This window comes from Miniopterus schreibersii (assembly GCF_964146895.1).
Source record: "Miniopterus schreibersii genome assembly, chromosome: 11".
Taxonomy (NCBI): Eukaryota; Metazoa; Chordata; class Mammalia; order Chiroptera; family Miniopteridae; genus Miniopterus; species Miniopterus schreibersii.
The window spans coordinates 38,944,486-38,967,822 of NC_138111.1; the positions used below are offsets into that span (position 1 = coordinate 38,944,486).

Sequence of the window (23,337 nt, forward strand, 5' to 3'; positions counted from 1 at the left end):
ATAGAATAGTGGTTAAAAACCCAAACCTTAGACCTGGGTCTTGATCATGGGTCAGCCACTCATGAGCAGGGTGATGTTGAATGAGCTAATTTAGCTTACTTTATAGGTAAAATAAAGGTAAAGGGGTAATAACAGTACCTTATTCATTAGGCTATCAGCGCTGAGTAAGACTTCATCTACGTAAAGAACTTAGCACAACACTGCACATACATTATTTATAATTGACATGACTTCTACTTCAAGAAATTGAAGAGTATAAATAAGGACCATGCTATTTGTGTGTTTTTAAAGCCAGTATTAATCTCTTTGGAGCTTCCTTCTTCTGTCAGATTGTTCAAACTCCAACCTTAGCCATGAATTTCCTTCTCTTTGCCTAGACTTGGGTAAAGAAAACAGTGGTCCTTAATTGCTACAAGGTTTGGCAGTTCATGTGTGCCACTGTCGATGTGGCTATTCCACATCACCCTATGCTGTTGCCAGGCTACGCAGGGCTTGGGGACTTTGCCGACGGACTCTGGGAACTTGGGAGTCTCCAGCCCAGCGTCCCTACATGGGAGGTTGGGGGAAGGGGGTGGTTCCATTCTCACTAAACCTGCAGGCCTGCAGATGTCTCTGTGTCTTTCCCCTACTCACCCAGTGGCACACCTTTCCCCTTGTCTTCCTTTGGGCCAACCTAACATAAATCAAGAAGTTCATACTTTAGGAGCAAAAGCCAGGAAGGGGAATTGATGTCAGAACATTTGTGTGTAAACAAAGACCTGCTACAGCAAATGTAGAGCACATGTTAGTATCTCAGTAACTTATCCTGCTATGCATTGAACAGAGGAAGCAGTGACTATAGAAATATCTATCAGCCTTATAGAAAGGAGAAAAAGGAATCAGTCCAGCACTGAACATTTGAATGGTTTTAAGAATTTGTCCTCATAATCGGAATGAATTTAGAAATCTGTAAGTAGTCTCTATAATGATTAAAGATGGGAATGCAAATATGTATTCAAATAAACAAAGAAAAATTCACAAGAAAATCTAGACTATGTATAGCAGTGGGAGAGAAATTCATAACTGAGTCTGGAAACTGAGATCTATAAAAGCAAAATATAGGTGAATTTATTAAAAGTTAAAAACAATGATGATATGTGATACCATAATCAAAGTAAAATATAAATAATATATTTGGAAAAGTATTGGTAATACAAAGCAGAGGGCTTATATTCATAATAATATTCAGAATACCTAAAACTTGAATAAGGCAAATGGAAAAGGTATATGCTCAATAAACATAAAAAGTTGACATGATGTATCAATTTACTGACATTAGATCAACAAAATTAAACAAATATGGAAATGTAAAGACCAGTCTTGGAGGACACACACATAAAAGAGCATGTTCATGCACTGATGATAGGACTTGTGGCATCCTTTTGGAAAGAGACATAGCAGTGTCTACTAAAATTAAGACTAAAAGGGTATATATGGGTTGACCTAGCAATTTCACTTACAGAAATGTATTCCTCTGAAATAAAAAGTCAACCTCAAAAAATTAAATACAAGGATATTTATTGACACATTGTTCATACTAGTTAAATAAATTATGAGAAACAGCATGGAAAGTTATGCATTTATTAAAAGGAATGAACTAGAGCTATATTAATTATCTTGGAAGGATTTCCATGAAATACTGTTGACTACACAAACAAATATTTGCAGAAATGTGTATAATATGATCTAATTCTTGTAAATAATAACTATCCCACATATGTGACTCTGTGTGTGTGTGTGTGTGTGTGTGTGTGTGTGTGTGAGTGATTAGCGAGATACACAGAAGATTTTAACATGGGTTACCTGGAGTGGTGTTGATAGGGGTGAGGGCAAATGAGAGATGATGGAAAGCAAGGAAAAGATACCTAGACTAAAAATCAGATGTACAATCCCCAAATAAACACACACACACACACACACACACACACACACACACACACACAGAAATAAGGGGGAATCAAAGGATAAATTTAGTTCCATGTATAAATGGCCTATGATATTCTCTCAAGTTTCAATTTACAGATTAATTTGTATAGTATGAGTCTATCTTTGTGAAACAAGTAATCACCTATATATGTTTCTACACATATGTTATATGTTTATGCACACATATGTGCAAGGGATAAGGCATGAAAAATTATACACTAGACTTAATATTGCACACTAAAAGGTGGAAGCAGAGCAAGAACAAGATTATATCTTTATTTTTTATTATGTACTGCTTTACTTCTTATACTAAGCTTGAATAGATTTTGTAATTTAAAACACACCAAATAAATTTACATAATAATACCTTACATGTGTATAACTTCTAGATTCTATAAATCTGTTGACTCAATCAAATTATGCACCAACCCTGGCCTGAGGCCAAATTACCTAAACCAAACTCTGTTCTTATCTCAAAGTGAAATGCATTTTCCTTATGCTAAGTGATTGCTAAGATGCATTTCCCCATTCATCTATTCATCTACTTTTCATCAGCAGCCCGAGAAGATATTATTTTCTCCATATTAATACTTATGGAAGAATCAGAGGGCTTCAGTGACTTGCCAAAGGTCACAGAGCCAAATAGGACCTAAATTCAGATCTCAAATTCCAGGTTTCCCCCCCCTATTATATCACAAGTGCTTCTAAGCATGTTTTTTCTTAGCTCCTTCCAAAAACCCAACAGTTGTCCAAGTTCTGGCCATGGATAGCTGCTCATGACACACAGTGAAAATTCCCCTCTGGTTGTCAAGGTACGATTTATTTTTTTCAGCCTTTGATGCCCTCTTTTCTTCTCCCTACTTGGCTAAATTCTACCCATTTGTGAAACCATCTGGGTTCTTCTCAAATGCATGGCATCAAAAGAAGACCTGGCCCTGTTAGTTTCTTTCTCTTTTAAGTAAAATGGCCTGGTCCTTAAGATAGTACATGATTGACCTAGCCAATCTTGCTCAGTGGTTAGAGCATCAGCCTGCTGACTGAAGGGTCTTGAGTTCAATTTTGGCCAAGGTACGTACCTCAGCTGCAGTCTCTATCCCTTGCCCCAGTGCAGGGTGAGTGTGGGAGGCAACCAATCGATGTGTCTCTCTCACATCGATGTGTTTCTCTCTCTCTCCCCCTCTCCCTTCCATTCTCTCTGAAAAACCAGTGGAAAAAATATCCTCAGGTGAAAATTCAAAAAAAAAAAAAGGTAGCACATGATCAAGATTTTCTCAGCCTGACTGCTGAAGAACTAAGATGAACAACACTAATAAAAAGGCCTCATAGCCTCAGGCTACCAGAGTGAAAGAAACAGAAAAAGAACCAAAGTATAAGGTTGATATAAACTGAATGGTTTTTAAATTTTATCTTATTTTATATTATTTTTTTGAATTTATTGGGGTGGCATTGGTTAATAAAATTATCTAGGTTTCAAGTGTACAGTTCTATAACACATCATCTCTATATTGTATTGTGTTCACTACCCCAAGTCCAATCTCCTTCAAACACCATTTATTCACCTTTTACCCTCTTCTACCTCCCCCCACCCCCTTTCTGAATTGAATGTTTGTATCCTCCCCAAATTTATATGTTAAAGCCCTAACACTCATTATGATGGTATTTGGAGGTAGAACATTTGGGAGGTATTTAGAGTTAGATTAGGTCATGCAAGTGGGGCTCTCATGATGGCACTGATGCCCTTGAATGCTCTCTCTCCACCATGTGAGGATACAGCTAGAAGGCGGTGTTTACAAGCCAGGAAATGTACCCTCTAGAAACTGAGTCTGCTGGCACCTTGATCTTGGACTTCCCAGCCTGCAGAACTGTGAGAAAGAAATGTTTGCTGTTTAAATCACCCAGTCTGTGGTATTATTTTTATAGTAGCCTAAACAGACTAAGACAAAGGTGCAACTACTCTACAGAAATTGTTGATGCAACTAGCCTTTTGGCATTAGCCGGTAGGAAGTGGCAGGACTACTGCATATGTTTGTGCTTCTCTTTCTTTTTTTTTCACACTGAGATCTTGTTTAATTTTTTTTCTTTTTTAATTTATCTTTATTGTTGAAAGTATTACAGGTGTCCCATTTTTCCCCCCATTGACCCCCTCTACCTCACTCCCACCCCTTCCCAAGGCCTTCACCCTATTATTGTCTGTGTCCATGGGTTATGCATATATGCATATAACTTCTTTGGTTAATCTCTCCCCACCCCCTACCCCCCTTCCTTCTTCCCTCTGGGATACAACTGTCACATGCTTCAGTGTCTCTGAATCTATTTTGTTTGTCAGCTTCTTTTGTTCTTTAGCTTCTTAAAGAAGACCCTTCAACATTTTATGTAATAACTGGTTTGGTGGTGATGAACTCCTTTAGCTTTTTCTTATCTGTGAAGCTCTTTATCTGGCCTTCAGTTCTAAATGATAGCTTTGCTGGGTAGAGCAATCTTGGTAGTAGGTTCTTGCTTTTCATCACTTTGAATATTTCTTGCCACTCCCTTCTGGCCTGCAAAGTTTCTCTTGAGAAATCAGCTGACAGTCATATGGGTGCCCCCTTGTAGGTAACTAATTGCTTTTCTCTTGCTGCTTTTAAGATTCTCTCTCTGTCTTTAACTTTTGGCATTTTAATTATGATGTATCTTGCCGTGGGCCTCTTTGGGTTCCTCTTGCTTGGGACTCTCTGTGCTTCCTGGACTTGTAAGTCCCCAGGTAGGGGAAGTTTTCTATAATTATTTTTTCAAATAGGTTTTCAATTTCTTGGTCTCTTTCTTCTCTTTCTGTCACCCCAATAATATGAATTTGGGCCTCTTGAAGTTGTCCCAGTTACACTATCTTTATATTTCTGGATTCTTTTTTCTTTTTGCTCTCCTGATTGGGTGTTTTTTGTTTCCTCCTGTTCTAAATTGCTGATTTGATTCTCAGCGTCTTCTACTCTACTGTTGACTCCCTGTAAATCAACAGGAATGGATTACAACCCTGTTCACTTCAGTTCATGTAGCCTTCATTTCTGATTGGTACTTTATTATGCCATTGATGGTCTCACTTGTTTTCTTAATAGTCTTACTAATATCCTTGAGCATCCTTATAATCATAATTCTGAACTCTGTATCTGTTAGCTTGCTTGGATCTATTTCATTTAGTTCCTCTTCTAGAGATTTCTTCTGTTCTTTCCTTTGTGACATGTTACTTTGCCTGCACATTTTGGCTGCTTCCAGGTGTTTGTTTCTATGTGTTAGGTAGAGCTGCTATGTCTCCTGGAATTTGTAGTGGCTTTGTGTAGGATCCTGTAGGTTCCAGTGGCTCAGCCTCCCCAGTCACCTGAGCTGGGCCTTCTGGTGCTCCCCTGTGTGGGCTGTGTGCACTGTCCTGTTGTAGTTGAGCCTTGGTTGCTGTTGGCGTCACTGGGAGGAATTGACCCCCAGGCCAATTGGCTGTGAGGACCAGCTGCAACTACAGCCAAAAAGCTGCTGTGCTGGAGACACCCCTATGGAGCAGGATTTACTTCAGTGGGGCTTTGGTGTTCATCAAGTGCACCCCTTGAGTGTGTCACTTGTGGATGTGGTAGGGTTGTAATCCAGCGTGGTCGAGTCTGACCACCAGGTGCACTGTCTCTGGGGCCTCCCAGGAGGTGCAAAGTCAGCCTGTGCCAGTGCCTTGCCCAGGGCCACCCAGCATGAGCTACACAGCAAACCGTAGTTGGCTGCTACTTGTGCTGGGCTTGGAGGTGCCCAGGAGAGGCCAAGCTATGAGCCAGTGCAGGCAGCTGTTAGTGCCAGGCCTGGGGCCTCTTATCAAGCCATATGGGGGACGCTGTTGCTTGTCTGAGAGATTTTAGGAAAGTCCTAAGCATGAGGCTCGAGAGGCCACTTGCACGGAAAAGCCCCTGGAAATGGCCCGGATGAGCTGCAGGTGGGGAGGGGCGGGGCCTCCGGGAATCACGGGGCGGGGCCAAAGGCGTGAGTCAGGTGCTGGCGATTCAAACATGGCGCCTGCCTGCCGGCTGTGTGCGGGGAGGACTCGCCAAGGGAGCCATGGCCTCTGCCAGCTCTTCTGCCTGGGAGGAAGCCACCCCTCCACCTCTCGCCCCAACCTCAGACAGGTTAGTTCCACCCCAAGTGTCCCAGGTCCTTTCCAGCTGCTGCCCGGCGCTGGGCTCAGAGGGAGCGCGTCCGAGTGAGTCCGTGCGGGGCCCTTTAAAAGGAGCTGCTGGAGCCCTGCAGCCTCCGTGACCCTCAGAGACAGTCCCCGCTGGTTTCACAGCCCGAAGGTGTGGGGACGTCTCTTCCCAGCCCTGGAGCCCTGGGCTGGGGGCCTGCTGTGGGGCTGGGACCCCTCACCCCTCCTGGAAACCTCCGCTACTGAGATTCCCTCCAGGGTTTGTGTGGGCCCCAGGCGGTATCTCCTTGATTCAGCCCCGATCCGCCCGTGTCTCCGCCCCTCCTATGGGTCTCGATGCTGCTTCAGCTCCCTGGTTGTGGGGCTTCTGTTCAGCCAGATCTCAGGAGGCTCTGAGTGCTGGTAGTTCTGTGTTTTAGTTGTAATTTTGATGTGGTTACGGGAGGTGGCGGGTACCGCAGTTACCTGTGCTGCCATCTTGTTGTCTCAATCTGTGTGCTTTTATTTCTTAAATTGTACTTCTGGTAGGCAGGATTTTAAGATGACCCCAAATGAATCATAGCCTTGCATAATGCCATTCCCTTGAATGTAAGCAAAATTTGGGACTTGTTTCTAGCCAAAAGAATATAGCAAAGGTGATGGGATAGTAAGGCCTGTGATTGCATTGCATTATACAAGGTTGTCTTAACCTACTGAAGACACATTCTCCTCCTGGCCTATAAGAAGGAATAATCTGCCATGTTGTGAGAGGGCCACATGGCAAGGTACTATTTGCAGTCTCTGGAAGCTGAGAGGTTCACAGCTGACAAACAGAAAAAAAAAACACCGGAGGGTCTCAGTCCTACAGCCCCAAGGAGCTAAATTTCACCAACAGCCACTTGAACTTGAAAGAAGATCCTGAGTTCCAGAAAGAAAAGGCTGATAGCTTGATTGCAGCCTTGTGTGACCCTGGACAAAGGATCTAACTACATCATGCCTGGACTCCAGAAACTGGAGGCCAGTTATCCCATGGAAACTGTGGGATAAGAAATGTGATTTGTTTTAGGCCACTAAGTTTGTGGTAATTTGTTCTGTAGTAATAGCAAATGAATACAATACTTAAATGCAAACCATGATGTCATGAAAAGAGCACAGCTCTGAAATATAGGAGACTTGGGTTCATTCCTCATGTCCCAATGAACTTGCTGTGGGGCATCAAGCAAGTCACACAATCTTTGGGAACTTCAGTGACCTGATAAGTAAAATGAGAGCCTCTTTAAGATTTCTTTAAGGTCTTGCTACTAATACTTCCTGGTGAATGTTGACATTAAATGTTACAGGATTTTTAGCCATTTCAAATATACTACATATTTCATCACATATTTTATTCTAGCCCATCACTTATTTTATTTATTTTCATCATTCCCCCCCTTTTCCCCCCAAAGTATTAAAATTACCATCCTCAGATTTTGCTTTAAGAAGGCGGGAAGAGGTATAAGGACCAATTAAAAAAGGTGCTTAAGAAAAATTGTGTTTTCTTTTATGTATTTTATTGTTTTAGGTCTCACATTTAATTCTTTAATCCAATTTGAGTTCATTTTTGTGTATGGTGTAAGGTTGTGATCTAGTCTCATTCTTTGCATATGGCTGTCCAATTTTCCCAGCACCACTTGTTGAAGAGACTTTCCTTTCTCTATTGTATATTCTTGGCTCCATCATAAATTAGTTCCCCATATAAGTGTGGGTTCATTTAGGGCTCTCAATTCTGTTCCATTGGTCTGTAAATGACATATAGATGTCTAACAGGCATATGAAAAGATGTTCAACATCTCTAATTATTAGGGAAATACAAATGAAAACCACAATGAGATATCACCTTATACCTTTTAGAATAGTTATTATCAAAATGACAAGAAATAACAAGTGTTGGAGAGGTCAAGGAGAAAAGAGAACCCTTATACACTGTTGGTAGGATTATAAATTAGTGCAGCCACTATGGAAACAGTATGGAGGTTCCTTAAAAAATTAAGAATAGAATTATCATATGATCTAGGAATTCCTTTTCTGGATATTTATTGGAGGAATATGAGAACACTAATTTGAAAAGATATAGGTACCCTTATGTTTATTGCAGCATTATTTACAATAGCCAAGATATGGAAACAACCTGTGTCCACTGATGAATGAGTGGATAAAGATGTGTTATACACACACACACACACACCAGAATACTATTCAGGCATAAAAAGATGAAATAGTGCCACATGTGATAATATAGGTAGATCTTGAATGTATTACCTGAAATTAAATAAGTGAGACCGAAAAGGACAAAAATTGTTTGATTCCACCAAAAAAGTAATAAAGGAACTAACAAAACAAAAACAAACTCATAGATATGGACAACAGAATGGTGGTCACCAGAGGGGAAGGGGCTAAGGGTAAGGCAAATGGGGTAAAGGGGCTCAAATACTGTATAATAACAGAAGGAAACTAGTCTTTTGGTTGTGAGCACACAATAGAGTATACAGTTATTGAATTATTTTGCATACCTGAAATTTATTTGCAATTAACCAATGTTAAATCAATAATAAAGAAAAATTGTGTAATGATCATTATTGCTCTTCAGAAATTTCATGATAAATTTGAGAAGCAAGACATAACTAAGATCAAAAAGGAGGAAATGGGGATTTTACTTTTTGAAACATTTTCAGGAATGTGAACGATGGGTTGAATGTGCTTCCTGTCTCTATTTCTGGAGCACTGCTCGATGTAGGGAAACAGCATGCTCAACCTCTCCCGAGAGAACTGTGCACCTTCCCCAGGTGAGACTCTTGGGTCAGAAGGCAGCACCTTCTTATCACCATCAGGATGCTGGTGGTTCAGCAGCTTCATCTTAATGGCGTGTACTTGCTTGTGCATAAATAAGAAAAGTGGGCAACATGGAGCCATCAACCATTTTATTGTACTTTGTCAGTGTGAGGAAGTATCATAGTTCATATTTATATTTAGTGCAAATAATAAGCCTTGGAGAGGCAAAGCCCCATGCTGTGCAGGGTAAATGGTATATTCCCTCCTGATCCCACAAGGCTCTGTAAACAAAGGAGACTTCTGCTATAAATAGGACTTGGGCTAGGAAGCGTTTCATGCAAGTATTAATAATCAATGCACTACACGGTGTCAGATGAGGGCCAGAGTAATTATTGTCCAGTTAGAAAAACCAATGAAATCCTGAGGAAATGCAGAAATGACTTCCTTTGCTCTAGGTGGCAGTTGGTGTGATGAGGGTGAAGGGATTCTTTATTAATTTAATTTCCCACTCTGCGTTGATTTAGCTCCACAGCTGACACAAGGATACTGGAGCTTACTTTAGGAACCAGCCCTTGGAGCACAGGAGTTGGACTTGTTTGCAAACTCACCACAGCACTGGAAGCAAGGCTAGAAGACAGAGCTGCCAAAGCCAATCCCTGTCTCAACCTGTGGCAGGCTCCACTGCCTGGGCTCCCCCTCTGCCCTGGGAGTGGGTTCCCTCCCCCTCAGTCGAACTCGAGGACGGTGAGCCTGGCTGCTGCTCGCCCTGCACCTGTCGCACTGGCTGGCTCTGGCAGAGTGAAATGAGGAGACAGCTGGAGTGATTACAGTTCCTCTGTTTGAAGGTTGCCCAAATGAAAAACAAACAAACAAATCTGGTGAGTTTCATGTTTCTTTTAAGTGTACAGAAATGCAGCTGCTAAGTGGTGTAGGAGATCAAAGGAGCCTTTTTAATTCAGCACACCAAAGTGTTCTTCCTGGCTTGATCCTCGGTGGAGATTTGTTAGAAAACTTTAGACGGAAGTTGCAGAAGAGGATTAGGTTTTTTAAATTTATGTGAATTGTGAAAAGTTCTTTATAAAGCTCGTTAAGTGTCCCCATTGCTTGCTGATCTCTGGAGAATGTAGGGAGCTCAGAGGTTGTATTTCGGGGTGGTAGGAGTCAAGAGCATAGTTGAAAAAAATTTATTTTATAGAATGATGAAGTAATATGATTGATTGCTATTTAATATTACAAATTTCTTAAAGAGAAACAAAGATATATTCTAAAGCATTCAGTAATTTAAAAACTTTGGGTGAAATGAAGATTAATCTTGGACCCCAAGTTTGAACTTGTGTCTTAAAATATAAAGATATTATGTAGGTAAAATAACCAGCATATTGTTTTCAGTGTACACTGCAATATTTTAAATAGCTTAGACTCCAATGATTGGGGCAAACAAAGTGTATATTTATTATTTCCTATCAATACCTTAGCATTCGTTAATTTTCTTAAAATTTCTATTTGTAAAAGAATATAAAATTACTTTGTAATTGTAGATTACAGTAGAAAAAGTAAGGGATAGTATTTGAATATTTAAATTTTCTGAACATAGTAATCTTATGTTATTAAAGCTACAGTTTCTATTTTGACTAGAGTTGGTTAAATAGATGGTTTCTACTTTAAAGTTATTTTTCTTTAATTTGACATGCTTTAAATAACTTATTGATCATGTCACTCCTCTATTTAGCAAGCAGAAAAATTTAAAAACATGCTATATAAATAAACATAGCATAGAAAAATGTCTTATATTTTAGTTGTTGTTGATAATGTTTATATGTGTGATAAAATCTATCTTGGTTATTCTGAGATTTTTTTCTATTTGTTTTCCAAACTCAATATTTTGCTTTTAGCTAACTTTTTTTTTTTTTTTCTGGCTAGAATAATATGTTTATATCTAAAAAAATAATTCTTACCTGGGATTGTTTTAATCTACAAATTTAATTGAGAACTGTTTAGCACATAGTTTGGTTTAGTTTGAGTCTTATTTTGACAGCTTTAAGGGGGGCTTGCTGAGGAGTGGGGAGAAAAAGTGAGTGTGGAAGAGGCTCTTGAATTAAATAATGTATAAAGGTTAAACATGAAACACGGCGACTGTCATCATCATAATTCTAAATCACAGCTGACCATGGATATTGATCTCTTCTTCCTCCAATAAATCCTAACCTCCTTGATGTATCTTTTTTCTTCCATTAACCTGATTTTCATTTTCTTAGCCTCTGGGATGTAGCTCCGTTAAAGGTAGGTTTGAGGACAGGAGCCCCTCAAAGGTAGGTTTTCATTTCAGATTCATACTGGACAGTTTACCAGAGGAAGTCCAAATGAGGTCCTGTTTGGGGTATATTGTTAAGGTGGTCTTGTCCAAGTACTGAGCTATAGCATTGGTTGGTTCTCCAATGGAAAGCAAGTAAATATGTGTGTGCACCTAACTGCAAGAGAAATTCTAGTTTTTAAATGATGTGTGTAGAATTTCTGGAAATGGAAGTTTAAAAACAGTTTTATAGCGATTCAACAAAAAGCCATTTTTATTTGTTCCCCCCAATATTTGAGGGTTAATTTACAAACTACTTAATTTGGTGATTGGAATATGGCTTCGCAATTGGAAAGGAACTGTGATGGTCCATCTTTTGCCTTCTATGGCAAATGTCAGCATTTTTCTTCTTTTGGTACCCAATGTTGTATGTTTAAGTTTTCTTTTTCTAACTTACATTTTAAAAATAAAGCCATCCAATTTTAAAAATAAAGCCTCTGTAGTTTATAAATTAATTTCATTAGAAATTTGACTGGGATGTGTGTTTCACAAGGTATATGGAAGTTGAAAATTTTATCAGGGTAGTTGCTTTTTAATTCACAGTAAAATTTATGTTACTTTTGAAAAAATATTTTAAAAATAGTACATGTTCATTGTAGATAAATTAGAAGATATAGAAAAGTACAAAAACTTCTATGAAAACCACTTAGTCTCAAAAGGCAGAGATAGCTATTAAATATCATGGTGTATTTATTAGTATGAAGTATTCATATTTTAAAAAGTGACATTATACTGTATACAAAATATATCCTGCCTTTTCCCATAAAGCATTAATTATTTTCAAGCACTCATGGTTATTTTTAAGTAGTACATAATATTATTTTTAAATGAATAAACCATAACTCTCTAAAGTATTCCTTTGTTGACATTTAATGTTTTATTTTATATTGAGTGGATACAACAAGATTTGCTTGGCACAGTGCATTTTAGATATTGAAAATATGGGCTCTTCCCTATTCCCCAAATGTGGATGTTTTCATTTCTCCAAAATGGAATACTTCATTATGAAAATGAATAAAGGAGGCTGTTCAAGGGATTTCTACACCGTCATTTTAATTTTAATGATAAACATCATAAACACCAATATAGCTAATATTGACTGAGTTCTACAAAGATTCATTTAATAAGACTTAATAGGCCATTGATACATCAAGGGAACACTTCGTAAAGAGTCTCCATCACAAATCATTTAGAACACTTTTCTTCCTGGAGGGTATCATTATTCTTGTAAATACATTTGCAAGCAAATAGGATATTTGGCTTTATTAAAATTCTCAAGGCACTTTCGATATTACTACCTCTAATATAACAATAGTAATGTCAGCTGAGGTTTATGGTTTTAGGTGGGTTATAAAATCGGTAGGGGGTGATGGATTTTAGAAAACTAATTATCAGCTACTAGCTTAAAATAGCATCTGGCTAGCAGTCCCTGATTCAACAGTTCCCCACTTTACACTAAAAGTCTTAGGAAGACATTTTAAAAGACAACTTCAGAATACTTCCAAAGACCAGTACTGGCAGTCGACCTATAGTTAGTAGGTGGCAGAAATTTCACTGCACTGGAGAATCTTAGTGACTTAAGGTTCAGTGTGACCAGAAAATAGGAAGAAAGCCACTTTATACCTCTTCTTGTGTTTGACTCCTAATTCACAACCTCACCACCTATGCCAAACAGTGAACTGGGTCTTCAACATTTTAGGGGGTGCTGCTTTTGAGGAGGCCAAAGCTTATGCTTTCCCCCAATATTAGTATTTCTCTTTCTAAACTGTCAGATGTGGCAAACCATGTAACCAACCGTGGAGAGTGAGGATGGAGGATTAGCAGTGGTGATGACGGCCTGCAGCCCTCTGTCCAGCTCTGCAGGCGGGCTGCGAGACAGGGAGCAGCCTGGAAGGAGTGCATATGGAGTGGAGGGCTTTCATCTACTCCATCTCTTCAGTCAGGCTGCCTGAGCAGGGCTGTGCAGTTAGTGCTCTTCCCCAAGAGAACAGCACAGATGGAGGCTGTCTCAAAAAGCAAAAGCGCCTTTTGGAAATTTTGTGTGAAGCCTGTGTGTTTGCACAGGCTTCACACAAAGTTCCTGCACGTTCTAGAGGTGGCCTTATTTTCAGAGCATCAGCAAGCCAGACAATGTAGGTAAAAGAAATACTCACCAAGGCCAGTAAAACCATGGTGTAAATACTACTAGACCCTAGAAATTGGGATGGGAACTGTGCAAATCAGTCTACCTCTCAGTAGCAGGTCTGAGCAAGAATGTGACCAGGTGCCCAACTAGACCAAGAGTGAGGTCAAGGGGAATTCTTAATACCTCCTTGTGTGTTGGTGAATACATGGTTGGTGTTTTGTTTTGTTTTGTTTTTTACTGAGATTGAATGCAATTGTTAGATAACACATGCATTTAAAAAATACTAGAAGAAAGCTAATCTGGCCATCCTCTAGGATGGTGAAATTAGGAGATTTTGAGTGATTTATCTTGCTTAAAAATAACCTGCACACAATATTTTAACAATCAGAAAAAGTAAGGTTATTCTTAACTAAGAGAACAGCTAAAATAAATTTTATACTCATTGAATTTCAATAAGATACCAATAGTTGGCTGTTTTGCCTTTAAAGTTCATTGAGGGTCTCCTTTTAGTTTATCACACATAAGTTGATTAGGTATGGTGGTAGGGAGAAGAGGATTGCTTAGTCACTCAGATTTCTCTCTTCCTGGAGTAGTGACACCACAAGCCACACCTGAAACAACTCTTTTAATCTCAACAACTCTCCCCCCCTGCTTTGGTTAGAGAATGTCAGAGTGTACTGGGCAACCAAGGTTATGTGATCTGGTGGGCCAGATCCGATTAATGTTTTTAATTGTGTTTTCAAGATGTAACACACCCAGGGAGATTTGTTCCAGATGGATGCAGTACAAAATGAAAAATAAAATAAAACCCCCTCCAAGCACAATATTATTCTGAATATTTCTTTGAGGCATCAGCAGGTTTTAAATCATTGGAAGATGGGCAGAAGGCATTCTCTACATCATGGTGCCTTTCCCAATAATTTGAAATAATTTTTAGTATTAAAGGATTTTCTCTGTAGCCCTATTTTCTCCCTCTCATTGGTGATCTCACCCATTATATTAAAAAAAGTATCAGAAAAAGTATATGAAGTCATAATGTGTATAATTATGACTCGAGTATTTTTATATGGCACATCCAATATTTTCACTTAGTGTGTAAAAATTTCTGCATGTATTTTTCTATGTGCATCCTTTAAAGGGTGAAAGATAGTACAAAAGTTTTGTTTAGAAAATGTTAAGTGTGAAATGTAAATGTAATAGAGCAAACCATCCTATAAAAACTATTGAAACAAATACATTTGACTTTGTTTTGTACAAATACCACAAGTTGTTGGGATATTTAAAAATATCAAATCAGGGGGTTTAATTATGTGGTAATATCTGATAGTTATTAGATTTCTTATATGATACATATCCTATAAAGTAGAAATAAATAATATTTGAAATGGCTCAGGGTATGCAAACAAAAGCAAAATTTGAGGGAGGATATTTTTGAAAGTAAGTTAATTTGCATTTAGGTCAGTAAAGCCCTCACACACAAATTAGTCTCACAAACTGACTAGTTTCATCTTGGTGCTTAGTTTAATAACTAGTTCTTACAACTGATAACTAAGGAGATATCTTTGCATATTAAGGTACCACTCCATAACTAATGCTATTTTTTGTTGTTGTTGGGGAATTGCAAGATTTATATCCAGGGTATTTAAGTTATGAAAACACTTGAAAACCTAGAGTTTTACTTCTCTTTGATTTTGCAATAATTTACCTTTTCACTTTGGATTTAAATAGCCTTAGAAAAGTAAAAATGTCCTTAAACTCTAAAAAAGGAATGGATTATAATCAGGAGAGTTAGGTGTCTGAGGAATAAAATTGTTTAGGAAATCAATTTCATGGTATTTTTATTGGTTACCCAGAATATAGAAAGTTACTTTTGCTGAGGATGGACTATGAGATGTGTTTTTTGTCCTGGATTAGAGCACGGGGAAATTTTGCACATCTATACAAGATGAAAATACAAGAAGTTACTAACTGATATGTTTAAAATATGCACACTGATAAACCTCAGACAACTTATAATAGGCCTATGTATTGCTACCTTAAGCTCCACTTTTAGGTAAGCCAATGAAGCATTTTGCTATGAAATTCTTCCTACTAGAGATTCCATAATCCCTAAAACAAAAGAAATAACATAAGCAAGTTTTCAGTATTTAGGCCCTGGTCACTAACATGGAGGCTTTGTTCCCAATCAAGATTCCCATATGAAGTTAAAAATCACATAAACATACCCAACAGAATGTGCATCTTTGGCTAAAATCTGTAAGGATTTGAGCCTATCGGGAGTAGTTGTCTTCATTTTTTAAAGCACATCACGTGAGGAGAATGAGTTGTTGACAATGGCCTGGAGTTAAACGTGGAAAGCTGCTGATCTCTGTAACCTGAGCCCAGTCACAACTGTTTTGACTCTTCGGTAAAGAGCCATATTCACTCTTTCCAGACGCCAAGTGTCTTGCGTGCTATTTCTTTTTTTAATTTATCTTTATTGATTTGAGAGAGGAAGGGAGAGGGAGAGAGAGAGAGAGAAACATCAGTGATGAGAGAGTCATTAATCAGCTGCCTCCTGCTCGCCCCCGACTGGGGATTGAGCCCGCAACCCGGGCATGTGCCCTGACCAGGAATCGAACCTCTATCTCCTCGATCCCAGGTCGATGCTCAACCGCTGAGCCACACCCAGCCGGGCTATTTCTTTACCTTGAAATGCCTAAGCTCCTCTTTGAAAGCAAAATTCTCAGATATGTAGCTATCCAAAGAACAGGTGTTTGAAGGTGATGATGATTCGGAACTTAATAGACTAGAACCTGTTTTAAGCTGTTCTTTCAACATGAGTACAGTTGCTAAAATTACAATGTAGTTTGGTTTCAGTACAGGGAAATAAAACATATGCCAAGGATATTTTTTTCCTTTAAATAAGCCTCCAAGTGACTGGAAAAAAGCCACCTTGGCTTGCATAGTTAAAAGGATATGAATTGTGGAGAACCCTAGATTATGTGTAGATTTTAGTTGGAAATTTTCAGTGAAATGTCCAAATTATTTTCTCATTCTCTATATTCTTTGTAGGTTGATTCCATTTCTACTCGTTTCTTTGGACACAGTAGAGATGTGCTAAAATTCACTAGTGAAACCTTTCTTTGTAAACATAGGGAGACCTTGCCAGTTCTAAATTGACAATTTAGCAAATGTGGAAATCAACATAGTTGCAGAAAGGCTAAAATGTCACCGGCAAACTGTTTTCAGGGTAGCATTTGATCTGGAGGCATTTGAGGAGAAAAAAACTTTGAGATTATTAATTTACAGTGAAAACTATTGAATAGGTGTTGCGTAATCTGCCAGACTATAGCTACTGTTTTCTTCAAGTCAAATTTGCATTTTCACCTTTTGTTAGTCATGACTTTATCTTTTAGAGAATTCATAGCAAATAGGAAACTTAAAATTGAATATGGGGTTGAAACATCCTTTCACTTTCTTAAAGGTTGCTATTTTAGTTTGTGATTTATGGAGGCCTCCTCCTGCTCAAATCTCATTTTGCAGCCTGTCTCTATCACTGTTTATCAAAGTGGGAGCAAAATTATAATTGCTGGAGGTGGGTCCCTGGAATCTGCTTATTAAATAGGCATCCTCTAGGTCAAGTTTGAGGGTCATTGCTCTAGGTGTTTCAGATACTTTGAAAGAAGGAGAAAGACACACACTTCCCTCCCGCTCCTCACCTCCATACAGTAGGTTCTTTTACTTAGCATTTTGACAAAGAGTTTCATGTGGAAGAAATTAACTTGGATGGCTAAGATCGGATTGTCTGGTATTTTAGTTTATCCAATGCATAGCATGTTAAAGCAGAGATGACGGTAGTAAGACTGATCTAATAATCCTAAATGATGAATGCAGGTATAATAGCTATGGAGGGAAATTTTCAAGACATTTCCTGAGTTTTAAAAATAAGAGGTCAGTTCTTCACTATTATGTCAGTCATTGTTATTACTGTCATCATTAGCAATGACAGTTTAAAACACTGTGATTTTAAAGTTGAGCTATGAGGTCTAAATGGTTTCCAGACTGTGAGGGAGATCTTGACCTTGAGCTGATAATTTATAGCAAAGAAATATTCATATGTAAAGAAGTCAATGTTAAAATCTAATAATATAAAATTCAGTCATTTGTACCTATGCTGATGTTTTTCAACTGAAATTTTGACTCTTCACAAACCAAAAGAATGGTTAAGTATAGAGATACCCAGAAATAAACATAACACACACATCATCTTGATATGCTACTGAAAACAATAAATAAAATGAGATAAATAACAGCTAGGAGGAGAGGCATAACATATATAAATTTATGAATAATGTATATGAATTCAATCATATGTATGTAGAGAAGTGAGTGATTTGCAAGAGAAATGGCATTTAATAGTGTTCCAGGGGGACAGATAAAGCAAATTATTATGATTTTGGGTTTCCTAACATTAAGTAGCTCACAACTATTAGCAGCCCCACAAATACAATATGATATCATAAATGCCATTTTAGATGTACAAATGTTAGAAAAGAAGGTAGGCAGTTCTGAACTTTGCCTGGGGAGGTTGTGAAAGGTTTGTCAGAACAGATGACCCTAGAGCTGCTTATAGATAGTATGTGCTGAGGAAATATTTGCATGGCATCATTATTGTTAATCCCCGTGACAATTGACCTCAGAACCAGAAAATTTTAAGATTACTTTTTCACTGGGTTTAGCTTAACTTTAGTCTATGGCTTTGCATATTTTGGTTTCCTCATTCTTTTCTTGTCTGTAAATACAACAGAAGTAAGCAGTGAAACCATTTTGGGGCTTTGATAAAATGTCTCTAATAATGCTGTTCAGCATGTATTTAAGTTTTAGAAAATCAGAGCCTTTACTCAAATAGCTCTGGAAATGGTGTTGAAGGATGCTGAGTTGAAGGGTGCTGGGTTGTAGCTATTGTGAATGGGAAAGGCTGGCATAGAAGTATGTGCGCTATACTTAAAGGATAGTTTGAGATCTAAAAAAAAAGTTGACTAGATGATAGGTGTGTCTGCTAGCAATACTGTGTGCCTTTCTATTGTGAAATCTGGTGGTATCGAGGGAGCTGATTGGTTGAGCTCTCTTTCATTATTTCCCCCATAGCCATTTCTTCTTCCATAGAAAAAACAGGGAAAGGTAAGTGAAGTTTTACATTTTAAGTAAGTAACCTCGGTGAAGAGCTTAGACTTTCAGCTGCTAATTAAAGAGACACGTGGCTAAGAATGAGAGGCCACCTTGAGTTAAGGCACACTGAAAGTTAGGATGAATCTCCTGGAAGAGCATTTCCTTACAAGCTAGGAAAAGCTTGGAGAGTGTGGCTAAAGAAAATCTTTTGTACCAATGAGAAGCAAATTTACCTTCTTTATAAATTGCTTCCTAATATCAACTTTAAAATGATGCTCACTTAATGAATAATTTTATTTTAATTTGTCAAATTTTGCATTTTAACAAATAGAAAAACTCTTCCTTTTATGAAAAAAGTCTGACTGGAGCCATCCACATTTGTGGGACGGCATTTGCCATCTGACATGGATTATAGAAGGAGGCAGCCTTGCCACCTAATGGTGCTATATTAAAATTTCAGTTTAAGGTGAAGTAGGAACTTTTAAAAAGTGGTAAATACTACATAGCACAATAGAAAAGTGATGGGAAATATCTTATTTTTCCTTAAAAGATACTATTTGAAGCATATGATTTAAAAGATTGTAGACATCTCTGGAAAGCAGAAGGTAGAAAAAAATTTTAATCTCCTTCATTGCTATCTTATTAAATATAAAGCACTGAATACTAAGAAAAAATTAAATATCTTTTTGAAAGGTAAGTGAGCAGAGCAAGGTCAAAGCATTGCGTAAGACATTCATCAAGCTTCAGAGGAAAAGGGAGATGCCAATCCCTTGTCATCTCCCTTGCCATGGGGACAATACTTTCTATATCTATTAAGTCAATGACATGCAGCACACAGACTCACAAAAGCAGGCTGATGTGCTCAAGGCAAAACCAAAAACCTATTTTAGCAAGAAATAAATGAGTAACTCTGTGCTTGCTTTCTGTATTTTTTACCTTGTCCGCTGTGACTGCTACTACTTTTGTCCCTTTTCTCAACTAGATTATCTTTAGCATTAAGAATGAAATTTCTAATCAGCCGGACACACCATCAAAATCTATAATTATTGCTTTAACATTATGCCTATAGAAAAGGAATTTCCTATAATTAACCTCAGGATGATAAGAGCAAAAGCAAAATATATCTTTCTAAGTATGGTTCTTTGCACAAACCTTCAAGTGTTTTAGCCAGTGAGCCATAAAATCGCACAATTCTCTTCTCTTCTTCATTCACCTCATTAGAAGAATTCCCTAATGGAAGAGGTGATAACACTTAACGAGGTGAGTGGGCCATTTAGACATCTTGTAGAAAAATCTCTTTTGAAGGTGAGCAACCGAATGGCACCCTGAAATTTTGATGTGTTATTAGTGGTTTCTTAAAAGTGGAAAAGTATACTGGTCTCGTTTTGTATCTTTCTTGTTTGTGGTTCACATACAGACAAGCCCCCCCCATTTCCGTGACCTAGCGTCCTCAGGGAAAAGGTGCGCCCTGCGAGGTGCGGCCTCCATCTGCTGCGGCGGCGGCTTCCACGCTTATTCTGGTGGCTGAGAACCTGGGCACCGGGGAGTTTGCTGTGGTACCTCGTAGGAGCAATAAAACTAACTTAGAATTGTTAAATATATATATTTGGAACTCGTGTGTTATCTCATGCTAGATTTTATGATAAACAAGCTGTAGCAACAACCAAAGCTGGAAAAAACCTCATGAGATTGACATAGAAATGATTTGCTCATTAATCCATTGTTTCCATTTGAAAATTGGAAAAAGAAATTTTTTTGGTTGAAAACTACCCCATTTTCTCTTGTGAATACCAATGTTTTGACATAGTTTGAAACACACTATGCTAAGGTCAGTGTGTCTCAATGCTGGATGTATATTAGAATCGCCTGAGCAATTTTAAAAATCACTGTGCCCGGCCAGGTGTGGCTCAGCGGTTGAGCATCGACCTAGGATCCAGGAGATCGAGGTTCGATTCCCGGTCAGGGCACATGCCCGGGTTGCGGGCTTGATCCCCAGTAGGGGGTGTGCAGGAGGCAGCCGATCAATGACTCTCTCATCATTGATGTTTCTCTCTCTCTCTCCCTCTCCCTTCCTCTCTTTGAAATCAATAAAGATATATTTTAAATAAATAAATAAATAAATAAATAAATAAATAAATAAATAAAAATAAAATTTAAAAAATCACTGTAATACCTGGGATCCACCCCAGATGGATTTACTGAGAATTCTTGGGTATTTTGCTTAGGCATTTGTAGTTTCAAAAATTTTCCAGGTGATTCCAAGTGTAAAACCAAGGATGCAAGTATCATGCTGGGCAAGGCTGGGGATAGACTTTGAGGCAGATCATACTTGGACTTTCTGTGTGATAGGCAGGTCGGCTGTTTCTGTTACTCATGTGGTGTGCTCTGGTTGATAGTAGTAACTACCTCAGTCATTCTGCTACAACCTATCTCCCCCAATGATGTACACATTCAGCTTCTATATCACATAGGCCAATTCCTGCAAGATATGTCCTTTTTTTTCTGTCTCCTTTTGGCTCCTCATGTGCCTTTATTCCTTAAATACCTGGTTAAAATTCACTTGTCTCTTGAAATGTAGTATTGCCTAGTGGACAGAGCACAGGCAGCGAAGTTAGGCCAACTTAGTTAAAATTCGAACTCAACCATTTACACGTTGATTCTTGGCTCTGAGCTTTTGTTTCCTCAACTGTACATTGGGGTTTAAGATTAAGTCAGTCCCTACATGTAAACATTGTCTGCTGCTCCCTGTTGTTACTGTTCACATTTTAGATCCACATCTCCCTTCTGTAGGACATTTATGGATACTGGTAGTTATCTTTGTATTGCAAATGTGTTTGCTTCATGACTTTGTAGTTTGGGTCTTCAGTTAGATTTCACATATATTTGTCAGGGATGCTGTCTTCCCTTTCTTGGCCATTCCCAATCTTCTTTTCATTGCCCCCAACCCCAATCTTGTATATATCCCAGCCTTTATACAGTTCTCTGTATAGTACTTGTGCTCTAAATGTTGACAACAGACTGTTCTTTCCTGATTTCAAAATGCCATAGACTTCCTAATGTAGATATTGAAAACAGTTGCATAGAATGAAATCTTCAGTAGTTCATTTAATAAACTATATAGTGTTAAATTGAAGGCATTTTGAATTATATTTTGAAATATTTGTTCAATCCAAGTAGAATCACCGTTTCAAACTAACATGAAGGCATAATGGTAATTTCATGTAAAGCACATTTTTAATTAATAAGCAGAGGCTGTATAATTATATAAATGCTTGCCCCAAATTAGAAAGTCTGCCAAGAATTATCTGCAGACAATTTACATTTATGACTTCTTTCTAATGTAAAATCAGTTACTGTGGTCTTTTTACTTCTAGCTCAAATACAGCTTTAATTATATCTAGGGATTGTGCCTTACAGTCCTGTAAGATTTCACACTGTGATGCTACAAGCAGATGGACAAAGGTGCTATCATATTACAATATAGTCTTGCAAATAGGTGTGAAGAATTAACTTTCTAAAATTTCATAGGCTTCTACTTCTGATGGCTGCACCTGTGTGGCTGGCGCAAATGTATTTATAATGTTACCAACGTTCCTTCTTTGGGGTTTATCTTTATTTCTTTTAGGCTTCAGGTCTGGCTCCATAATGATATATTTGGGGTCCTGCCTATGAAACTGGGACAGACAGGACAGCTGCCCATAAAACTAAGAATAGGAAGGGAGAGGGGCTAAGGGTTTGAGTCAGGCTAAAGAAATTCTGTGCATGCTCCAGGTCAGTGTACTGGGGAGGAAAGTCAGGAGCACAAAATCAGTTAATTGAGACAGTAAACATTTGAATGAATGTATGGATCCCTAACCATGTGCCATACACCCCCACAGATTCTTAAATCTGTAACTAACCTACCTAATAGATATCTAGACACCTTTCTCCAACCACCGCAGTCTTCAACTAGGTAATTCAGGTTCTCAAATCAGGTACATTGTTTGAGATTTTTCCCCCCAATTTTTTTCCAGTTTCTGTTTCCTCCTATTAATATTCTATAGCTTTGAACTATTAGTTTGAAAGAAGTTATTTAAAAATGATATTTTAAATAGTCTTTATAAAAATTAGACACTTGTGTGTTCAGGTTCTAGAAATATATGGATTTCATGGTGCGCCCCCATTCCATGCAGGGTTACCATGTAGGTTGTACAGATTTTGCATCATACAACTCTAGGGAGACATTACATTATTAAAATGAATGGTAACCCCTAGAATTGTACAGCACATAACTTGGACAACTGTACCTGGTGGCCCGGAATATGTGACCTACTCTTTTCAAACAATACTTGGAATTAAAGAAATATTATTATAATAATCATTCATGTGAAGATTTTTAAAAATTCAGTACCACACTAGAGTGGCATGTGCAGTTGCTCTTAGGGGTATTGCAACTGGATAGCCATCCCCAATACTTCTCTAATTCCTATGTGTTAGATGACCTCAGACTTTTTACTGAGGATCAGTTGGTAGCCTGACCTTCTCTATCATATTCTGCCATTTTACATTAACCAATTTCAGTCACCTAGCTGAAGTACAGTTTTCAGGGTGACACTTTTAATTCGCCATTCCCTAGGGTGGTATATTCCAATTTGCCTGGTGTTAGAAATAACTGTCTGAAAATCATACAGATTCCTAGTCTCCTTTTTATGTTTGTAGAATCAGAAGTTCTAAGGCAGTGCCTGGAGACTTTTGTATCTGCTCTGGGATATCATATTTGTTATGATGTGGAATATCCTTATCATAAGACATTGCTCTAGCAGAGTATCTCCC

General features: G+C 38.2%; 1 protein-coding gene across 1 annotated transcript in view; it reads left to right on the top strand.

The window, feature by feature from the left end:
- Nucleotides 1-9,626: 9,626 nt before the first annotated feature.
- TRPM3 (transient receptor potential cation channel subfamily M member 3) overlaps nt 9,627-23,337 on the top strand; it is a 738,103-nt gene continuing 724,392 nt past the window's right edge. Inside the window, exon 1 of the mRNA XM_081150433.1 lies at nt 9,627-9,777. Within this exon, the coding sequence (XP_081006559.1) occupies nt 9,754-9,777 (24 nt within the window). The 5' untranslated portion in view covers nt 9,627-9,753. The remainder of the gene's footprint in view (nt 9,778-23,337) is intronic.